The sequence below is a fragment of the Taeniopygia guttata genome, chromosome 3, assembly GCF_048771995.1.
Source record: "Taeniopygia guttata chromosome 3, bTaeGut7.mat, whole genome shotgun sequence".
Taxonomy (NCBI): Eukaryota; Metazoa; Chordata; class Aves; order Passeriformes; family Estrildidae; genus Taeniopygia; species Taeniopygia guttata.
The window spans coordinates 45,763,703-45,785,847 of record NC_133027.1 but is presented as its reverse complement, the minus strand read 5'-3'; the positions used below and the strand labels follow the sequence as shown (position 1 = coordinate 45,785,847).

At 44.1% G+C, this 22,145-nt stretch overlaps 1 protein-coding gene across 5 annotated transcripts in view; it reads right to left on the bottom strand.

Moving 5' to 3' along the window:
* Positions 1-22,145, bottom strand: part of SOBP (sine oculis binding protein homolog) — a 114,389-nt gene that overhangs the window by 9,618 nt on the left and 82,626 nt on the right. For 3 of the 5 annotated variants that reach the window (XM_072926754.1, XM_072926752.1, XM_072926756.1), the window contains 2 exons: positions 8,942-9,007; positions 4,648-6,602 (listed from right to left, as the gene is read on the bottom strand). In XM_072926754.1, coding sequence (XP_072782855.1) covers positions 4,650-6,602; positions 8,942-9,007 — 2,019 coding nt within the window. In that variant the 3' untranslated portion in view covers positions 4,648-4,649. The remainder of the gene's footprint in view (positions 1-4,647; positions 6,603-8,941; positions 9,008-22,145) is intronic. The other 2 variants (XM_072926753.1, XM_072926755.1) reach the window with 1 other exon arrangement.

The window sequence follows — 22,145 nt, the reverse complement described above, 5'->3', positions numbered from 1 at the left end:
TAAAAGTACAATGCATGGACTAGACAGCTGAAGGTTTGGACCTTTCACACAGCAGATGCTGACCCTGGGACATACAGGTGGCTCTGTAGGTGGCCACATACCTATTATTTCCATTACTTCTGGAAGAAATTCTGCTATCACAAGCAGAAAAACTGCTTCCTTTCCTGACCCCTCTGCCCCCAACACAGGATTACCCAACACACACACATATGCACACACAGAAGCTAGTTGTGGGTTTAGCATGTGCCACTTCATTTTCTCATTTAGTTTAACATAACTATCATGTTAAACCCAAGCAGACCTCAGTGTTTTCATTTCTTTGCTTTAGGAAACGTTGACATCAAAGCTGGCGGGTTAAAACTGATCCTGCCAGGGCATAAAGCATGTAGGCAGGCAACACTAACACTGCTAATTTTAGAAACTTACATTGCTCAAACTTGAAAATATAACACTCAACAGAACACTCTTCCTAGCTTCATTCCTTTATCATAGCAGGACTTTGGCACTGAGACATCTTTTGATAGTTTTTCAAATTGCTTCAAGTTAGAACAGCTTGACAGTCCACATCCTGATGGAGAAACTAAACTTTAACATCCAGGATTATGTTGCTGATTAGCACTTTCAATAATCAAGTAATTGGTACATTAAATAATTCAGAAATTGGCAACTTTCCCAAAAAGGTCACGCTTGCACTGATTCCTTTTTAGAGAGTCCATGTTGCTGTTACATGAATTCAATCTGTCTGTCCAGAACTCTAGCGTAAAAATATTTGGCTAATTTCCTTCTTGTCACACAATTTGATGGGAAATAAAATCCAGGAAAAGTTGCACATTAGGGCAATATGTTCAGATTTTCCAATTCAAGTAGATGAGAAGCAAGAGAGAAAAGACAGCTGGCTGGACCTTTTTTCTCCCACGTTAGTGTGGCCACTGCTATCAATACAAACCTCCAAGGGCCCAAATCAACACATTTGTTAGTGCAGCTTCTATCCTCTTTTTAATTTATTAGAATTTCTATGAGGTTGGAGTCACTCTTAAGGTATCCTCCCCACAAGTTGAATGCAGAAGAAGGGTTTTATCTCCCGGCTTCCCAAGGCCTGGGCAGGAGGAACTAACACATGGGCATGGCAGAGGTCAGGGCTGTGGGTGCAAGAGGCTACACTGATGCTTTCCTCTCTCTGTTGCCCCCTCTGCACAGACACAGACAGGCTCTGACCTCTGCTCAGTTCTCACAGGCAGGGAGGGCAGAAATCTAAGAGAGAGCCCTTTTGCTGCCCTATGCTGTCTGTAACCAGCAATGCTGAAATAGCAAAAGGGCTCTGCATGAAACCACAGAGTCCTCACCTCAAATCAATCATCAGAGCTGTACAAATCACTTGTGCGTGCCTTGAGATGCTCAAAACTCACCCTCATTTCACTGAGGTACCCACTGGAATGAGATGGTTACCATGTTGTTTACTTCTGCAGAGTATTTGGAGTATCCTCTTTCCCTTGGAGCACATAAGGACCTTGGTGTCCCATATCTTCTGACCAGAGGCTACTTCTTTTCTTTTTCTGGAGGAATGAGGGGATGGACACAGACTAATAACCATCACCATGCCGTGCTATGCTACTGCACAAGCCCCAGGGGTATGGCAGACACCTAGGCTGGGCTTCTTAACTTCCAGCATCTATGTGGATGTCTAGGTCTGTGCCAGTCAGACCTCATTACAGTTTACCTCATTACAGGCAAAAATAAGCACTCCTAGGGCACAACTCATCTGAGCTGTCTCAGTTGTTGACTCTGGGATGAGCTCAGCTGTCTCTTCCAAGTGCCCGCTTCTCTAGGTTAAGGAGAGTTTAGACAATTAGCTCAGCTGCATCTTTGTTACAGATGTCTGTATTGGGTCAGATTAATCTTGTCTGGCAACCCGAAAACTTTCTTGTAAGACAACCCTTACACTGAGGCAAAAAAATATGAAAAACTCAGGATGAAAGAGAAAATCACTATTCCTGAGGATAATCACAGTAGCCGTTATTAACATTTAGAGAATACAAAGGGCTGAGGGCAGTAACTGAATGATAAAGAATCCCTGTCTTTCCAATGCAGCTTGTTCAGTTTGCCAACTTTCTCTGTCAAATACTATCCGTGAAGGGATGTCATGAATAATCGTGTCAACAGGCAAAAATACACAACTCGGTGAAGCCAGAACTCTCTCAGAGGGTTTAGGCTCTGGCTTTGAATGATACTAAACTCCTCTTGGGACTGGGACCTTGAAGAGGCAGCACAGCTGCAGTGTGGATAGTCCAGGCAAGCAGAAATAGATGCTGAGAACCAGCCTGTCTTTGACTACAAAGCACATAAATGTACAAGTCTTCTAGCACTGTCTTGAAATAAGCAGCTATGAGGAGCTTCAACAAGGTGGGAAAGGAAGGGTTAACCATGGCTCCCCCAAAATTTAATAAAAAGGGTACAGCTAAATTGTGGCCTTCTCACTAGATCAAATCACTACCCCTAGGTAGAAGCATGCATACATTTATGAAGGGAATCTTTCAAGCTCCAGAAGTAACACTGGGGTTTGCAATAAAGATACTGCTGCTCAGGGACATACATTCCTCAGGGGCAGGTAGGGGGATACCCACTAATGGGATCTATGAGTGCGTAAAGATTTTAAATACTAATTTGACTTCCAAGTTACTGTATATGCTAATTACTAGTCCAAGAACATGATAGTTGTCCTCTCTTCTTATTAGTATGTCTTTTATATGTGTCAGCACATGCTGAGAGCAAAGAATAATGGTTGTGTTCCACCAAAGAAAGTAAATAAATACTGTTGGTGATCAAGGGAAGAGATGTTTCCAGCCCTGCAACCAGCACAGGGAATGCAGTGTTAACAAATGAGAAGGGAGTCCTGGCTATACTATATATCTTTGATGGTGCAATTAGCCCACACTGATGGAGCAGGGAGATACTGCAATGGCCCAGATTACACAGCCTGCTGCTGCTATCCGTGGCTGTAGGTGCCAAACACCACTGCAGTCACTATTTGTGCTACCAGGGATTTACTGGAGGCTACAGAATATTCCACGGATTGTAATGAAATCTGGCATGTCACCAAGCCACATCCGGCAATGCATCAGTATTTTACTGCTGAACAGATTTCTTGCAACACCCACCATTTCCCCTTTTCCTGAAAGAAGCTCTCCATGCTTGTGAATCTAAATAAATCCCATTACATTAGTTTTGTTAAGGAATATATTCAGTGCAGGTAGCACAGTATGCAGCTGCAGTGCCAGCTGCAGGTTGAGCTCCAGGGGGGGACAGGAGCCCAAGCCTGAGCACCAAGCAAGAGGATGGGAATGGGCACTGATCCTTTCCATAACAAAGGACACAGGGTGACCAGACACTCCCAATAATCCCCAGACTTTCCTTGCTTAGACTGTGAGGGTATACAAGGTAAAAAAGCCCAAGGTTTCCTTTGTTCTGGATCCCTACTCAAAGGCATCAGCTTGAGCTGCTGTTTTGTAATTTATTTATTGCACCATGATGCAATTATTTTAATGATAGGGATATCTAAAAGTTCTGCTACAGAAAAGAGGAAACCTGGTCTGATTGTGTGAGTGTGGGGTGTGTAGCTGTGGAGGGCTTCTGTCCCAACTCAGGTGGTACAGAGTGACTGCCAGAGCTGTTCTTGCTAGGTCAGACAGGGAAGATTTGTTAGAGAGTTTCTTGCACACGGGTTTGAAGCATCAGACATATAGTAAACTAAGAATTTTACAAAGATGCTACACTATCAGAGGGATTCAGTAGGGTGGAAATAGGTAATGAAGGATGAGAGGTTTCTGCATCTGGAGCACTGTCCTTGGACAAGCCATGGGGGTTGGTCAAGTTATCCATATCTCCGCCTTGGTTTGCAGCCCTACCAGGAGCCACAGACATATACCAAGCACAAGGCTGGGGCAAATCTCAGCTGCTTTTCTAAGGTGGGAGACTTGCACCAAAGGCAGATACCTCAGGTAAGGCAGTAAAGCCCCATGGCAGAGGTTTTGCTGCAATAAGCTATAGTGGGCAGTTCCCAAATAGCCAGCAGTCCCTAAGCACCAATACACCAGAAAGGAAAGCTCATGGGGAGGAGTTCAGTCTCCAGAGAACAGTTCAGTGGAAAGCCAGGGTGCAGTCTGGAGGCAGACGAAAGTAAGATGGTTGGAGGTGGCCAGTTGCTAAGTCCATTGGATCTGAACTAGCAGGAAGCTGCTGGGTCGTCCAGCACCATGCTATGCTGCAGGGCAATTTCAGTCATCAGGAGCACTTGAGTTGCTGTGTAACTTAGCTGGAATAAGTAAGCAGATTAATGGCCCAGACCTGTACCATATTCTAGGAAGAAAATCACTGACTTTGACATACACAGCACAGTAACTTCACAGCCAGAACCATCATGATATGTTCTGTGAGCAAAAGTGTAATGAGGCTGCTGATGAATGAAGTACTGACAAGTACAGATGCACAAAAAACAATATCATAACACAAATAACAATCGTTTTCTGAAAGTGCTCATAAATTGGAATTTGTATCTTTCTGTTTCATAAATGCCACATCCACATGAGGCTGACCTCATACCTGAAAATACTGAATTCTATTCACACAGAAGGCAGTAGTGATTACACAAACCTTTACTTATTCTGATTTCGAATTCGGAGACACCTCCTTTTCAATGGTGGCTCCAGATCCTCTGGCCCTGTGCTGAGTATTGGCGTTGAGATAATGCACGGCGCAATAGCAGTCTTTTCTGCTGGTTTTGGCACAGGCTGGATTACGCAACCTGTCTTGGGCAGCATCCTCAAAGCATACGCATGGTCCTCGTCTGCTGGATTGTTAAGGTTCGGGTCCTGCTTGTCTCCCCCAGCCAGGGGCTCCTCCCCAGTCTTCTTGCCAGCATCTCCCTCAAGGTGGCAGTTCGACGCACAGTTGTTCTCCTTAACGGATTCCAGCTCGCTCACCGCCAGCTCCTCCGGGGACTGGGGCTTTTTTGGCTCCTGGGGCAGCTCCGGATTCTTGGAACCCTCTGTGCTCTTTGTGCCATTCACAATGACGTTGCACACCGCTGCGCCAGCTTCCAGTCCTGGCGTGCCAGAGGCCAAGGAGACGGGACAGCAGTGAGCTCCGTCACTGCACGGTAACGTTTTTGAGTCAACTGGGCTGCAGTTGTCCCTGCAGTCACTGCAGTTCCTTTTGTCTGAGCTACCAAAAGCCAAATTTACAACACTGTTAGGTTCACGTTCAACTTTCACTTGGGCATGTAGAGCCCTGTGGATGACATTGTGCAGCCTAGACCGGTGGCCTACTGTTAGGTCTATCACACCGTCCTGTGGACCCTGTAGCACACTGGGGAACCCAAATTTACTGTTCGCTGGACTACTAGGTCTGACAGTCAAATCAACAACTTCATTTTTACTGTGCTCCTGAAGCACTTTCGCTTGATTAAGGGACTGGCCTGAGCAGCTCGGTGATGAGTCAGAGGATTTGGATGATCCTTGCTTTGACTCTCGAGGGGATGAAGAGCTATTGGTTGGCTTTGCCCCAGGCGTCTCGCTGGAGGTACTCGGAATGAAGCTTTCACCATTGCTGGAGAAGCCATTGGGGGGTTTAGAGTCGTTGATGTGGGGGATGGGGATTGGAATGGGGATGGGAACGGGCAAAGGGACAATGACGGGATATGGCACTAGTAGAGTTGGGGGTGGCACCAGTGGGGCAAGGGATGGCAATCCAAAGTTCATCATCTGTGGCATAGGCATAGGACCATTTGGCATCATGCTGACAGGGGGGAAGGGAAGGCTGGGCAAAGGAGCTCCGGGAGGGGGAGGTGGCAGCAAGCCAGGAGGATTCCCAGGCATGGTAGGTGTTGTGGGGGGATGGATATGGGGGGAAAGCATTGGCCTGTGCATGGGGCTGGAGGTGGGACCCATATTTCTGGGACCACCTGGTGGGGGACCAATTCCAGGAATCATTGGATTGGACAGAGGGCTGTTAGGATTTGAGGCATGGTGAGGTGGCCCACGAATAAATGGTGGACGGATTTGCTGCATAATTTGCTGTTCCATGAATATGGGCAGAGGAACTGGCCCACGGTTTGTCATCACCATGGGAGGACTGCGAGGAGGGACACCAATTGGAGGCACAATGCTAGCAGGTGGCTGGACAGAAACTGGTGGAATATTTGGATTCTCACTGATGGGAATAGGTTTGGGAACTGGCGTGGGGATTTTAGTGACAGAGCAGTTGGCAGTGTCAGACGGAGAGGCAGTGGTAGACGCTGATGGTCCAGGGCCTTGAATTTGGCCAGCTGCAGACGCTGGGGATGGGGCTTTTCTCCGAGCATCTGCTAGCGGTATATTCCAAGAATCTGGAGTCAGCAGCTGCACCCCAGTGCCTTCTGCTTTATTTTCGACTGGAGGATGTAATGTACTGCACAGTCCAGCTGGAAGATTGGCCTGTGTCTCTTTGTAGAATATGTCCATTTTGTACTGATTGAGACATTTTGCACTGCAGAACTGAAGCCTTCTTTCCCCGTCCCCAAAATCCAGATACTCTTTTGTGTGTCTTATGTGCTTACACCAGTCACATACCTACAACACAGTAATAAAATCAAATCAGGTAAGAAAAGCAATCTTCTCTTCATAGTGTTATTTTAAAAGTAATTTTTCAGTTGCTAAATATATTATTTTTCTAACAGGAAAAAAAGAAGTTACATTTGTGAAAACTGCACCTTTTTTTTCCTCCAACATATTAATGAATTGAACGCCACTCCCTTTTCTGGCTCCCACGATCTCAGTTCTACCTTATACGATGCCTTATATGTCTGAAACCCAAAGCACAGAGAAGAATCCTCGGCTGGCATAAACTGTTATAACACGCATATGTAAGTATGCAAAGTCCATATGAGTGTGGCTGTGATTACTCTTTGGTGGTAATCTAAGCACGCCTGTTCCATCTGAGATGCCATACTACACAAGGAGTGTGAGAACTGGAAAAGGACTCAGAAAATTGCTGGAAATGAACACAAACCATTTTCTGCTAAACTGCAGCACATAGTAACATTTAGTATTCTACTAAAGGTATCAAATAATAAGTTGGAAAGAGTGTGATATTTCAAAATGGCATCACAAAGCAAAAAGCATCATTGATTCTTTGTCCTTCATTCCAAGGAGAATCTTGGAAAAAGTCAGGATATTTCTGTAAGGTTCGAATAGTCCCAGTTTGTGATGTTTCAGCAAGCTGGAATTATTTTCTGAGCTGTTTGCCCACTTTTGTGTACAAGTAACTTTGAGTAAGACTTCTTGGCAAGCAAGGAGCCGTTTAGCAACTTTTCAAATACTACGGCAAAAAGTTTGCATTGCAGGCTCAATTTTGTTTTGTTTCTCTGCTTTCCATTTAATCCTTTTTTGTGTTGCTATTGCTGTGGTAAAGGCACAGCCAATTTTTTTTTAAAATAAGGCTGCAGAACTAATTAAGCTGTGAAAGGTTTTCCCAGTTGTAAACCACTAGACACCAAAGTTCAAAAAATAGTCATTCTAGGCTTCAGAATCCATTACTTCAGAGAAATTATTGTGATTTCATTAACACATTAATTTTGCAACACCAACAGCTCTCACAGATGGTGAAGACATGATCTACAATTCAAATACGACTCTTGTTTGCACAAATGCCTTTCCTTCATATGGCATTTTAAACAAGAATTAATATGAGTAATCTTGCCATAGCTATAAACAGATAAACAGATGTCAGATTTTTCAGTGCCTCACTTTTTTGACAGAATTTTACACACACAAACCCCCCCATTTTTGTCATTTACATTAGTTCTCAAAATACTCCACTGACAGAGATTTTTGGTGCTCTCTATCAGCATGTTGAGCCTATGACCATGTCATAATATATCCTGGTATTGTTTGCTCTGCCTTTTCCAAATAGCCCATGTTAGCTTGTTTTGAAATGACTCTAACTTTTGTACAAAGGAAAAAAATACACTAAAAACCCCAAAGAAGACTATGATTGTGAAAAGACTGCATTAAAAGGATAATTAATTTTAATAACTATTGGCCATATAAACAATTCAAAACAACATATGCTGGGCATCTGATTACCCATCTCATTTAACTCTCAGTTTTCCTTTAATATAAACAGTGGCAACATTCTTGAGTTTTCAGTAATATATATTTAATGTATATAGACACACACACACACTATATGCTATGGCTATTAGCCCATTTAACTCCTTGACATTTTGGCTGTCCTGTCAGGTCGCTGGTTGTTTCCTTCCCTCCCCATTCACACACATATGTGCACACGCTCCCTCTCTTTTATCCCAGCATTTAAATCAAGCTAAATAATCAGTTGAGAAGCAGCAACCCCTAAGTCAGCCCTGAAGTTTGTGAATGCAGGACCCAGATTTTTAGCTTGTGCATACACATGCTGTGCCTCATGAGATAAAGCAGAGGAGCTGCTGGTGCAGAGAGGCTGCTGGTGCTGCTCGGCACATGTGGCATCAGCAAGGCTGTATTTCCAGCATGGTGCCCCATGGCAAGAAAGGAAATTTCCCAGTGCAAACAAGTCCAGCCCAGCATTGAACACACAGTGATGGTGTCACACCCTGAAATATGTGGACAAAAAGGCCGTCAAATGCACAGAACAGCTGAGATAAATGCCTGCACTGCCATGGCGCATGCATTCCCTCCAAGCGTGGGGCAGATGGGACAGCAGGAGTGCAGCAAGCAGGGCAGAGGGGACAATCCCACTTCCAATAGCTCCTGGATTTTATCAGGTATCAGCTCTCCATCTGCTCCCCACAGGAAGGCTCAGTGGCCATCCCAGACAGCCCTGGAGCTTGTGCTGCAAATACTGCAAACACACAGCAGTGGTACCGAACCATCCAGCATATTTGGCATGGGTGTGGGGTTTTGCCACCCACCTGGCACGTCAGCACACATGATGGAACCATCCTATAATCAACCTCCTGAAATTTTCTGGCTTGACACTGTTTTCAAAGGAGACAAAAGAGGAATTTGTGAGTCTACACTATGAGGTAATAGGATACTATTTAACTCAGTGGTGCTGCTGAATCTAACTTAAAGTCATTTCTGAGCGAGAGCTCACTGCTGTAGCCACAAAATGCTATCTATTCAGCATGTATGGAATCAGGAGGTACTCCACCACACCCCTCCTTCTGCTTGCAGATTATGCTCTTGCCCTAAGGGCTGGCAAAAATGCAGAGGGTCTCCACAGGTACCCCAGGAGCTGTACAAAGAGATACTAGGAGCTCCCAGACAGCTCCTGAGGCAGGCTGTGGTAGGATGAAGCCCACCCTGGCCCATCACCATCTATTTGCAGTGGAAAGATAAGGAGGAGAGTGGCCTCAGAGGTGTCTGCAGAAAGAGATGGAGCAGGACTTCAGGTGCAGCTGCAGTGAAGACTTGCCCTTCCTTTGGGACAAGAAAGTAAACCACCTCATAAACCCGCTGCCAAAGAAGTGCCTGAGAAATATGAGAGAGTAAACCCAGCCTCCTTATCTTTCTAGGAAGAGCCCTGTCCATGACCTTAATTAAAGGGACTGAAAGAGAAATACGGCCCTACAAAAAATTGTGGCATCTTTTCCAATAATTTAATTTTATTAGTCAGCATTTGAAAAATTCACTAAAATGCTACACTGTATTATTGTTGTATTGATTTGTTTATCTCCAGTGGGCTCCTGTGTCTCTCCTGGCTAAACAAATATTTTCTATTCCTTGGTAAAATATTTAGAAATCCTGCTTGCAAATTCTCTACTGATTTCTCCAATTTTCAATAATTTGCTGAGGAACAAGAAACTCTGCCTCACTCACATATTGATCACAGACCCTTCTGTATATTTTATCACTAGATGAAATTCATTAAAGCCAGAGAAATTAAAGGCAGCAAACCTATTCCTCTGAATACCCTGCAAAGACCAAATACTCAATAATTATCTCATTGATTTCATACAATGTCTCAGTGCTGAAGCTACAATATCAGCGAAAAATGCCCATCTTCTACATTCATGTATTTCATAATTTTTTTTTTTTCTCTCAATTCTTTTTATGTACATAAGCAATCAGTCTGTGCTGCTTAGTTAAGATAAAAGGTATAAAACTGTGGGACTCATATGCAGGTAATATGTAGGTTTGACACCTCACAATACCATACTAAAAGGCAGAAAAATAGTCTCTAGAACAACGAGGAAATTAGTGGAGGAGAAAAAAATGTCACTTAAGAATTAATGAATCAAGTCTGTCTTACAGAATTGATCATTTAAGATGAGGTCAATGAATTTATGATCCAAATGGCTTTATCACTAGAGGTAATAAAATGGAGCAATATCATTCATTTTGCATCTAACTAATGATGTGCTCAGGCTAATTACAGATTTCTTCTAAAAGCCTACACTGATTAGTTCAGATGTAATAGGTAAAACATATATATCTCCATTCAATAAAATAATATTTTCTTATCTGTAGAACACACAGCTGATGTCTTATTTTTTTAAGTACTTGCATTCTGTATGGAACATCTCTGTTCTTCACAACCAGCTCAGAATTTCTCTGCTCATGTGTTCCCTCTCCTTCTGTTTTCCTGCCTCATGCCTTCCTTTCATTGTACAACCAAGAGAAGAGCTAAACTGTTGCAGAGTGCTTATTGACACTGCACGTTGGATTTGGTAGTGCTTACACATGGGAGCAGCTCCCTAGGTTTCAGTGGGATTAGTCACAAGCATTAATGTTGTAGGATCACATTTGGAGGGTCTGACCCATTACCAGTGGAAAACAATGAAGAGGCTCATCTTTAATGCAATCCATCGGCTTTGGGTCTGTTGCTTAACACTGGCCCCTGCTCACCCTGGGGTCATCAACAGCTTTGCTCCCAATCTCAACGGCAGCAGAGGCACAGACAGGGGTTTTGGAAGGAGCTGCAGAAGAAATACCCGGGAAGAAAATAAATGTTGTCAGACTGAGTTACTGACATTTCCTAACAAACATAGGCACAGCCACCGTTTTGTACATTTCTATCAACAGGAGGTTGGACCAGTAGTGGTGTCACTGACAATGAGCATGAACACTTCTAAGATAGAGGGTCAAAACTTGCAAGGTGCTAACAGATCCCCTGTGCACCTTCATCTCCTTTGGAAAACAATTCTAGGAGCGCTCTGTGGCAAGCACACTTCACACCATGAATGCTAGAACACGAATCCTGAATGACAGAAAGATCAGTATTAAGATAATGGCCTATCTCATTCAGCTGCAACGCAACAACCCTCAAGAAGATTAAATTTACCTAACTGGGGCATATCCAAGGCTAAACAACAGAATGAACATTCCTTCAGTACATTTAATGTATTTATATTTTGGTGGCAGGTTGCCAGCACGCTACTTACAAGCTCAATGACTTGGTATCATTTATCTGCTTTCCCGTGAAACACACAGCAGTCTACACCAGGAGACAACTCAGAAGACACTGCATCAGCAGAAACACAACTCGTGCCTGATATGGGAACACCGAAGATGCCAGGACTGAGGGATCCCATAATGCTCAGATGTCTCTAATACAAAGAGCAGGAATAAAGCCATTCCTGTTGGCAGCCATACCTTTATTTTGATAGAAACATCCAAAGTGGAGTCTGGAGTCCAGACATGGCTACGAGGCTGCCTTGCAGGCACAACACAGGATCCTGCTACACCTAAAAGGGCCTTACTTGGACTTCAGGCACCAGGTGATTAATATTTAAATCAATTGGCTGTCAAATGCAGGCACAAAGTTCACACATTGGTGCAGTCCACCACTAACCTTTGAAGAATAATCTGGTATCAGACACTATTTCATTAGGAAATACACTTGGCAAAACCTATTTGCAGAGGTATTTACAGCAGCTCTAGAGAAACCAAGAACAAGTAGCAATGGAAAAAACACTGCTGCGATGAAAGAGACCCTGTGCTTCTTACACAACGCTTTGGACGACTATCAGCTCCATGGTAAAGCTTAGCAAGAGGACAGAAAGTGGTCACTAAAGCAAAGATGTGTCATTTTCAGCTTCTCCAGAAGCAGAGAGTGACTGACAAAGCTCCTCTCCTTGCTCAGGACAACGCCACTGAGGTACGCCTTGCACAAAGGAGGGTTGAATCACATCTGAGGACCAGGCTTGTAACAAAGATGCTGAACAGATGCTGAAGATTATCAAAGACTCACTTCTTGGCATAAATAACATGTATTCAACTTTGCTGAGTAGTTCCTACTTCCTTTTCTCACTGTGGTATCCAAGTGCTGTCTCTTTATATACGTTCAGGCATATATTCTGACTTCACAAACACCACTGCACACTTCCTATATCCTGTCCTGGCCCTGGCTGCCTTTCCTTTTAGCCCATACTGGTCCTGGAAGGGTCACGGAAGTTCCCCAGCCAGGATGTGTGAGGCATGGAGGCAGAGGCTCCCACTCCATCCCAAAAGCCACAAGGTGAGGACACAATGCCTCTCCCCTGCACACCCTCCTGCCTTGCAGCCCAGTGAGAACCCCACACACCAGCCATATGTTTTTCAGCAAGAGCCCAATTTTTTATAAGTCTGCCAAACATTGGACACAGGAAAAATCTATAAATTAGGAAGTGGCCAGAAACACACATACAGAGGTTTCTAGTATACAGCCAAATGAGTCACAGCTAGTGTTCTAACACACAGCTCAGTCACACCCTCTGCAGAACACACAGCAGCCGCTGCAGCAGGGACACCGAGGCACCTTGAGACCCAGGCCCCCTCACAAGGCTTTGAGCACTCCCGGCAGGACACTAGGGAAAAATTCAGTCAATTAGGAGGAAAGAAACCAAGATCTGTTTGTCCTGCAGGACTACACCTAACTGTCTCTAAAGGAGTGTGAAACCTCTCTCTGCTCTCCTTGTCAGCTCCCCAGACTTATTGGGAAATGTGGCTATCTGCAGCCTCCCTTCTTTTCTCCATTTATCCATTAACACGGCTTCTCTTCAGAGCAGGTCACCTAAAAGGTAATCCCCTCATAGGTCCCACCTGCAATGCTAATCCTGCAAATGCCCCTATTTCTGGAGTCTGTTGCCTGATTAAGAACAGAGAAACTTTGGGGCAAGAGCTGTACCTCAAGCATTAATGTTTCCAACACTTGTGAGCACAGAGAAGCTGTGGCTGCAGCGGAGCTCTGGATCAGACTGAGACCTCCTGCAAACATCAGTTTCAGTCTGTCCTCTTCTTCTGCTCACCTTCTGAGGGTACCCTGCTGTGGAACACCCCTTCAGGAACCAAACCCCCCACCAGGTTCTGAGGGCACTGCTCAGTTCTTGGCACACACACACTGATTTGTTTGACACAAAGATTATTCCAAGGCATTAAAGTTCCCTTTTAGCATTTCCTGACTCAAAAAAAGACAAATATGAAAAAGAGCAAGGTAGGCACACTGCCATGCCAGTTGAGAAGGTGGGCAGGTGAAGATCTGCAGAAGAATGGGGTCAGAGTGAAGAAGAGGGGGGTAATGTGTTCCACCCAGAGGTGATGGAAAATGACAAACTCCTTTGAGAGGTAAGCAATAATCAGTATAATATCCTAATGCTGTTGTGCTTTTTTCACAGCTAATTGAGTTATCACAAAAGGCATTCAGCTGCCAGCACCCACCACCAAGAGATAGAGTGGGTGTAGCCTTGCCAGAAGCTGCTGTCACTCACCGGTGTGTCCCACATTTCTCTGCTTGATCCTCCTCCAAAACACCTATGCTCAGCTTCCTCCTGAGATGGACCAGGCAGCCTGGGGCACAGTGAGTGCCTGGGCAGGGTGTGCAGGGTTTGCATGTCCAGCACTGCAGCCGCTGTGTGCCAGCCCATGGGGTTGGGGGCTATGGCTGGGGGTCCCCGGCAGGCACACAGACTGTCCCTGAAGGGGGAGGGCAGTTCACAGCGCCTGCTTTGAAGACAACTATGACTAAGTCCCTGCCTCAGCTGTCATGACTGGGAATTGATGCTCTTTCACTACCAAATGTCAAGCAATACTGTAACAGGCATAATCCTAAGTGTGGCTCTAAGCAGTTTTCCAGCCTCGATCACCATTTTTGATGTCTTATTGTAAAACATTCAGCATGTTTATTGTGGCAAGATTTTTCTATCCAAGATGGCTTGTGATAATTTTTTTATACGGATTGTTCCATTTGAATTGAGTGATTATTATAAAAAACAAAAAGAATCATTCCAGCTGAAACCTGCTGCGAAGGAACCCCGAGGCAGGCTCTAACACACTGTGAATGTGGTTACAATATAGCTCATAGCGATGCTAGGTGTGAAGGAAAACAGATTTTTACAATGTTTGGAGCTTTGTGTAAAAACAGTTGACAAAACAGAACACTGCAGTTGCCTACAACTTAAAACTGTCCTGTGACAAGTTTCTCTCTGTTAAAAAGATACCAGAGATTCCCTGCCTGATTTTCTTTCCCTGATGTTACCCTCCTAAACATCTTGCCCTTTCAAAAATCTTTACCAGTGTTCTGAGTGAATACTGATTTTATGTCATTTAAATGCAGGACTCACTCTGTCTCCATTTTTCATCCTAATTATGCAAAAGTCTAAGCTACATGAAGCATAAGGAGAAAATAGAGTTATTTAGTAATTAATGGCTAATGATAAATTGATTCAATTTTTTGAATCATTGCAGTTGTCATCTGCTGTATTTAAAACATAGGGATTTTCAAAGCCCATGGGCTCCTTTGTGTTGGGGGGCTTTTTAATGTTCCCAGTCAAAAAGAATGAATGTGAGTTATGCTAATACCCAGTGGAAATCCAGGTTGGGTCTTATTTCATCAGAGTGCCTACATATTTGATTTTGTATATAAACAGCTGAGCTCCGTGTTTTCACCTTCAGTCTGAGGCTTTGAAACCACAGAAGGAACTTTGGATCTAAAACCACTGGTGAAGCTCAAAATATGGTGGGCAAAACTTCGGGGAAAATGAATGTAGTGTGAGGTGGGGCTTGCCAAGAGGGAAGTTCTTCTCCCCAGAAACATTCCTGGCTAAAATAACACAGAATGGGACAATAGCAGCATTTAAATCTAAAATATTTAATGTAAGGTTTTTACAGGGGTACTATACAAGAGCGGATTAGAGGGCATGTCTACATGGCTATTTCAGTACTGGCTAAGTCCACCAGTGCAGCAGTGACAGAAGTCCTCAATAAAATGAATGTGATGCATAAGATAAATGGAGGGTAAGAACAGGAGAGAGAGCTGGGGCTTTAATGCCCTCAATAGGTCAGACAGTCTGTCTCACCAAGACTCACATTTCAGAAACATCTAAAGAGCACCTCAGTCTGAATGCCCTTTCCTAAAGGGCATGCCATGGGCTTCCCATACCTTGGAAACCTCATCCCACACCAAGTGCACTGGCCTTTGAGCATGCAAGAGTCTGTGGGGCACAGCAAACCACAGTTTGAGCCATTAAGTCCTACACTCAGATCCTGAACTCTCATCAAGCCTTATCGCACAGAAAGGCCATGAAACAGTTCCTCTTCCAGACTTAATCTAGTCTGACAGGAGACCATGCAACTATGTCTGTAGCCATCTTCCTTGTGAGCATAATTTGAGGGACCTGTGGAGTCAACTGAGTGTCTCCACCATGCTCCTCATGGCCTTAAGCTCATGGGTGGCAGCATGAGAAGCCAGCTTGGCAGAGCAGTGGTGCAAACATCTGCTGGCCAGTCAAGAAGTTTAATTTGGATTATGTAAGTATTGGACTTCTTGATGTTCAACACTTGATTTCCAGGCCAACATTTCTCATGATGCGCATTCCCAAATTCCCCTGCTCCTGAGATGATGGTGGGAAACAGCTCAGCAACCAGAAACAAGAGTAGGTGAAGCCGGGAGTCTTGGTGAACTCCAGCCTGTGCCTTTCCACAACAGGAGGTTTTGCTTTATGATCCTTAAGCTGTTAGCACCCCAGCAGGAGCTTCACTTCTTCCTATAGATGATACAAATGAACTTCATCAAACTGCTGTCACTAAAGCTGTGCAAAGTATCAGCAGTGGGGAAGCATTGCAAACACCTTGTGAACAGGACAAGAAATGTTGGCTTTGAATATTCAGGAAGCAGTAAGAAAGAAAGCAGAGCTAGCAGCTGGAAAAACATTTCTGGGACTTAGAAATACTTCCTCAGAGTGTCCAGGCCCTGTTGTCTCTTTGGGGCAGCAGCAGAAGGTTGCACTAGGAAATACCCTCCTTTCTCTGCCTCAGAGAGAGGAAATGCATTTCTTTCCTCAGGAGGACATTCACCTCCATGACCTTGGAGAACTTTCTGTATAATCTACATTCCTGCACGTTCAGCTACAGGAGGCAGCAGAGCAGCTTCTCCATCCTTGGGATGGCCAAGTTGCAGAGTCCCAGACTGGCAACAGAGCCAGCACTTCTGTCATGCCAGGAACTCCTCACTCCTACACAGGGCCTGTTCCTTTCGAGAACTGGACTAAACATCAGCCACAGAAGGTTTCTTCTGCAGAGCAGCTGCCAACAAATGCAGTGAGAAAGAGAGCCTGTATGCACTAGGTATTGCAGCATTCCCTGCATCCAGTCCCAGCAACTGGGAAAAGAAAGGGAGTAACTGACACTACAAATTTTTCTATCAACTTCTTTTGAGAAATATAGATGCTGTTAAGCAAAGAAAAGCTTCAGGGTAAAAATGAAAGGGGCACTTTACTACAGTCAATCAGTATCTCAATGATTGACCAAAATCTTTCCAAATGAGAAATCTGCACCCTTAGGAATCTCATATAACCAAGTTTGCAGATGACTTCAGAAGCCAGATGAATATTTACTTCTCTAATTAATTCACTTTTTAATTCAGTATCTGAACAAACATATTAACTCATCTTGTTTTCTGATCAAAATTTTATTCTCATAATATGGCAAACATTGTGAAGTGGAGAATTACCCATGTGGCTAGAATTTATGTCTGGTAATATCTTACATGTATTTTTTCCCAGTAAATTTTATTTTTCAAGAGAATATATTCAAGAGAATATAAAAATAACAATAAAACCCCCTCTGTTAATACTCCAGTAGCTCATAGATTGGTTGACAGAACTGTAAGTGTAATAATGAGGAGGTTTGAGGGGCAGGTTAATGTTTTTTGCTAACATATGATGCTTTTAGCCTAAGGCATTGCTGGGGGCCAATACCACTTCACCTGAAACCAAAATCACCACTGAACAGTCATTAAATCACTCAGAGTTAGATGTAATATTACTGGGTCTAGAGAATAGTACTGTAATCCAGATTTGAAATTTCATTAGTCTGTAGAATAGGAAGCAGGAGTGCAATCTGAAACCTTGGGAAATCTTTATTTATTACCCCTTATTTGTAATGAAGGGTTCTAAGTCCAATTTCTCCCTCACACCATTGCCATTTCACAGTGGCATAACTCTCTCAGACTAGTGGGCTGTTTCTTCTGATTTATGCCTGTACAGGCAAGAAGCTCACAGAATTCAAGTCTCTGGGTGCTTTGAAATATATATCTATACATACATACATATATGTGTGTGTGTGTGTGTGTGTGTGTGTGTGTGTGTGTGTGTGTTTGTTTTCCCCCTATCTGCATAGCTCAGGGATCTTCAGTTTTTATTATTACATGGTAACGTTTCTCATGCAATAATTTTTACAAGCCAGGACCCACAACACTGTAGTAGGTGCTGTAACACATACATAACTGTAGCACAGGCTGCAGCAGAACTGGCTGGGTCTCACAGTCTACCTGACACAGATTCCCTACATGTTTCCCCAAAAGATAATGATAGGGAAAGATTGACTTGATTAGGGAAAGATTGACTTGATCATTAGTAAAAATGGATTTAAAAAACCCACAAAATTTCCCAAGGGAGGTGTTGCTGGGTTTAGGCTACAGAACTCTGAAGGGAGTCAAAGGTGTTTGAGATTTGAATGTGTGTGATCCACACTTTTGAGAACTGCTGGTCTCGCTGCTGGTAATGGTACACACCACTCTGCGTCCCAGAGTATGCTCAGTTTGAAAAGCATCCCTCTCTCTGGAAACCACATTTGATTAGAACAGCCCTGGGCCAGATCCAAAACCTGCCTGCATCAGGGAAACATGTGTCACATCAGTCTCAGCCCAGGACTGAGACATGTCACATCTCTTGCAGATTGGGCACTGAGAGTGGAATTCATTTTCCCATTTCCTCTGGAGCTGCGGGCTGGAGAAGACAAAGCCAAGTAAGGGAAATTGCTCTGCTGCACACACAGGAAACATTCTGAGTCCTCTACTTTCTGTTGCTGCAAGGCACTGATCCTGGCTGAAACCCAGAGCCCATTGGTACAGACCCAGCTCCCCTTCCCCCTCCTAATTAGCACAAAATCACCAGTGGAGAGAGGCTTATTCTGAGCAACTGTTGGTATTACTCTTGGTCATTCCCATACGGAGCAAGGAAGACTGAAATAATGGCCAGGGAATAGAAGAGATGGGGATTCTAACAGTCTACACATCCCTCAAACAGGGAAAAAAGGAGAGGGAAGGAGAGGAGAGGAGAGGAGAGGAGAGGAGAGGAGAGGAGAGGAGAGGAGAGGAGAGGAGAGGAGAGGAGAGGAGAGGAGAGGAGAGGAGAGGAGAGGAGAGGAGAGGAGAGGAGAGGAGAGGAGAGGAGAGGAGAGGAGAGGAGAGGAGAGGAGAGGAGAGGAGAGGAGAGGAGAGGAGAGGAGAGGAGAGGAGAGGAGAGGAGAGGAGAGGAGAGGAGAGGAGAGGAGAGGAGAGGAGAGGAGAGGAGAGGAGAGGAGAGGAGAGGAGAGGAGAGGAGAGGAGAGGAGAGGAGAGGAGAGGAGAGGAGAGGAGAGGAGAGGAGAGGAGAGGAGAGGAGAGGAGAGGAGAGGAGAGGAGAGGAGAGGAGAGGAGAGGAGAGGAGAGGAGAGGAGAGGAGAGGAGAGGAGAGGAGAGGAGAGGAGAGGAGAGGAGAGGAGAGGAGAGGAGAGGAGAGGAGAGGAGAGGAGAGGAGAGGAGAGGAGAGGAGAGGAGAGGAGAGGAGAGGAGAGGAGAGGAGAGGAGAGGAGAGGAGAGGAGAGGAGAGGAGAGGAGAGGAGAGGAGAGGAGAGGAGAGGAGAGGAGAGGAGAGGAGAGGAGAGGAGAGGAGAGGAGAGGAGAGGAGAGGAGAGGAGAGGAGAATAAAAAGATTACTCTGTTTCTGGTAGGTAGGATTTACCATGAATATTATGGTCCCTAGCTATCTGAAACCATGGTTTCAGAATTTTAACCTTGAAAATAATAAATGAGGAGTTACAAAGGTCTGAAACTACAGCCTAGAGCCAAACATATGGTGAACTAATGTGTGTGAAAACTTCCTTGTCGTCTTCTTCTGCTAATACCTCTCTTGTTTTACTAAGAACATTCCTGCAGAGAAGCCAGGCTTCCTTTGACAGGAGCCAACAGCTGTGAGGGTGATGGGCAGCAACCAGCTTTACTTATGTGCAACACCTGAGGGAGGGAGGGCCAGCCCTTCACACACCCTGCTTGACCACTGTGATGCTTTTCTCAGACCCGAAACAGTTGCTGGTTCTTAAGAAATGCAAAATGTGTCTTCTTCCTTGCTGATTGAGACCTCTTTCTTTCTAAGTAAGGCATGGAAGTGAAAAAATGATCTTTCCTATTCTGATGAAAAGGTCTTGCTCATCCCTCTGTTTGGAAAGTGTTTAGCACTAGAACGTACCTGACACTAAGCTATTTACATAAATCAAATCTATTCTTAGTAATCCTGGGATCAATCTGGGCTAGCTCCACTGAAGCTGGTGTTGATTTTCAATTTGAATCATGTAACTGAGAGTTGAATTTGGCACAAAGGATTAATTTCTCACCAAGGAGGGTACATTACAGCAGAAGGCATCAGATGAACTGTTTAGTAAAGAACACAATCAGAGAGGACCCTTTAGCAATGCATTGTGTTACTGTAGATGGCACTCCTTCCTTGCCTGGGTGCACGATGCACACTGCGACTGAACAGATTCCATTATGTAAATACATCATGCCAAAGCCTTTCATACTTACAAGACCATGCAGATAATTTTCCCTTTGCATGACATGCATGACAAAGCAGCTATGTGGAAGCAGCACACTAGGACAAAAGAAATCAACATATTCAAACTATCACCCTGCAAAGCTCTCAAGAATGCTTTGCTCTTTAGATTCCTCCTCAAAAAGGATCCAGTCTGTCTTGCTTTCTCCAGCCTTTTTCCTCCTCTAGGTCTTCCCACAAAACTACTTCTGACAACAATTTCACAGGATATAGCACCACTTGAAATATTCTTCATCGGACCAGCTGAGACCTGGCTGGCAAAAGAAGACCTGCAGCCATCACATACAAAGACTTCTAACTGTGCATTTGTTCAATGCAACTCAAGTGTTTGTTTTTCTTTAAAGAGCTTTCCTTTACATTTATTTTAACACCTATCTTGGGTCAGGTGCTCTTCATCCAGTGACTTTGAGCAGTAGGAGAAGGAAGGTTACATAGCTGGAGCATTAAGATAGGACTTGCCAGGTTGGCATTAGACATTGTCTGCAAAGACAAAACTGCTGAGTAACTTTGGACAAGGAAAAGGGCAGGCAGTGAAATAATGCAAATAGCAAAATCTTAAATATTAACTTTGATTGCCCAGCTCTGGTCTGTGAATAGACATAGGCATCTCAGGAAGATGGATCACAGCAGGAACCTGACTAAGGCTGTGAACTGGTCCCAGCAGAACTCTCTGTCCATCCACTGTCAGAGGACTGAAGGGAGACCAAGCAAGTCTCTAAAGCTGGGGGGCTTCTGTGTTCTTCATTTCTAGTATGTATCTTTGATTCTCCTTTTACAGCCAGGAGAAGGCTTCCCCAGATCTGACTAACCTACTTGGAGCAGGAGGGTTTTGAAATGGGAATCAGGTCCTCTCACACGTGTGTACAATGTCCAGTAGAGTCACACAGAGCCAGTGCCTTGATCCACCACCATCAAACAACCAAAGTGCAGAATCCGTGTGGAGTTCTTTCCACCCTTTGGGATCAGAAATCAAGCGAGGCTTTGCTCACACTCTGACTTTAGAATTTGGTTCTCTGTGGCTCATTACAATTGTGAACTTGTACACACGCTGTTATATGCAATGGTATATGGAGGGCTTATTGCAGGATGCACCACAGTAGCAGAGAAAGGAAGATGGAGTTAAGTACAGAGTATCTACCATTAGACATGACTGAGAATACTGGCTGTTCTTCACACGTACCAGGCACATTTATCACCCTGTGCTGTAGGAGGGGATGTGACTAAGAGGTGGGGACATGCCAGTTAACCTCAGGCACTTGTCCAAGCACAGCGAGAGATCTGAGGTATGCACGAGGGTTGAAATTCCATTACAGGTTTTAAATAATTAAACACTACATGTTTGGAAGCTCATTCATTCCTATTACTTTTTAAATAATTAATCTGTATTTACATCTAGTGAACTTCACGGAGCTATACACATAACAAATTTGAGTCAAGTTGCAGAAGAGAGATTGTTCCTGTCTGACAGCATTACAAATGTTTTTGTTGTATACAGTAACTTCAGCTATTAGGGATCAGTCAAAAGCCAAATCCAACCTGGATGCTGTACACCACTGGGGTTTTTTATAAAATTATTCACAAGAATCAAAACACTAAGAGAAACTGTAAATCCCCAGAGGAAAAAAAATGTGCTTCTTACATCTTAGAATAGTAAAAACTGATTCAAGTTGGAAGACAGTGAAATTAAAATCTGCAGATATTTTTCTATTGAACATAGTAACTATGTTCAAGATAATGCTGTCAGTTCCATGTAACCTGTAGGACAGTCTGATCAAAAAAATACTAATCTCAAAGCCTAGAAAAACACATGTAACAGTGTAACAGACTCTAGAACAGGAAAAAAATCTTTATCCAGAGTCCTTGTCTTCCTCAACACATTATTTCCTTCTATTTGCTTCTAGTTCAAGCTGAACCAGACATTAAACACCCAGCAGGTTTCACCTAACTGGAACTACATGTGATGCACCAAAATGAATAACCAACACTGTTGAAACCTCCAAAACAATACAGCACTGAAATTGGTGCCTGATACCATAGATCTGCTATG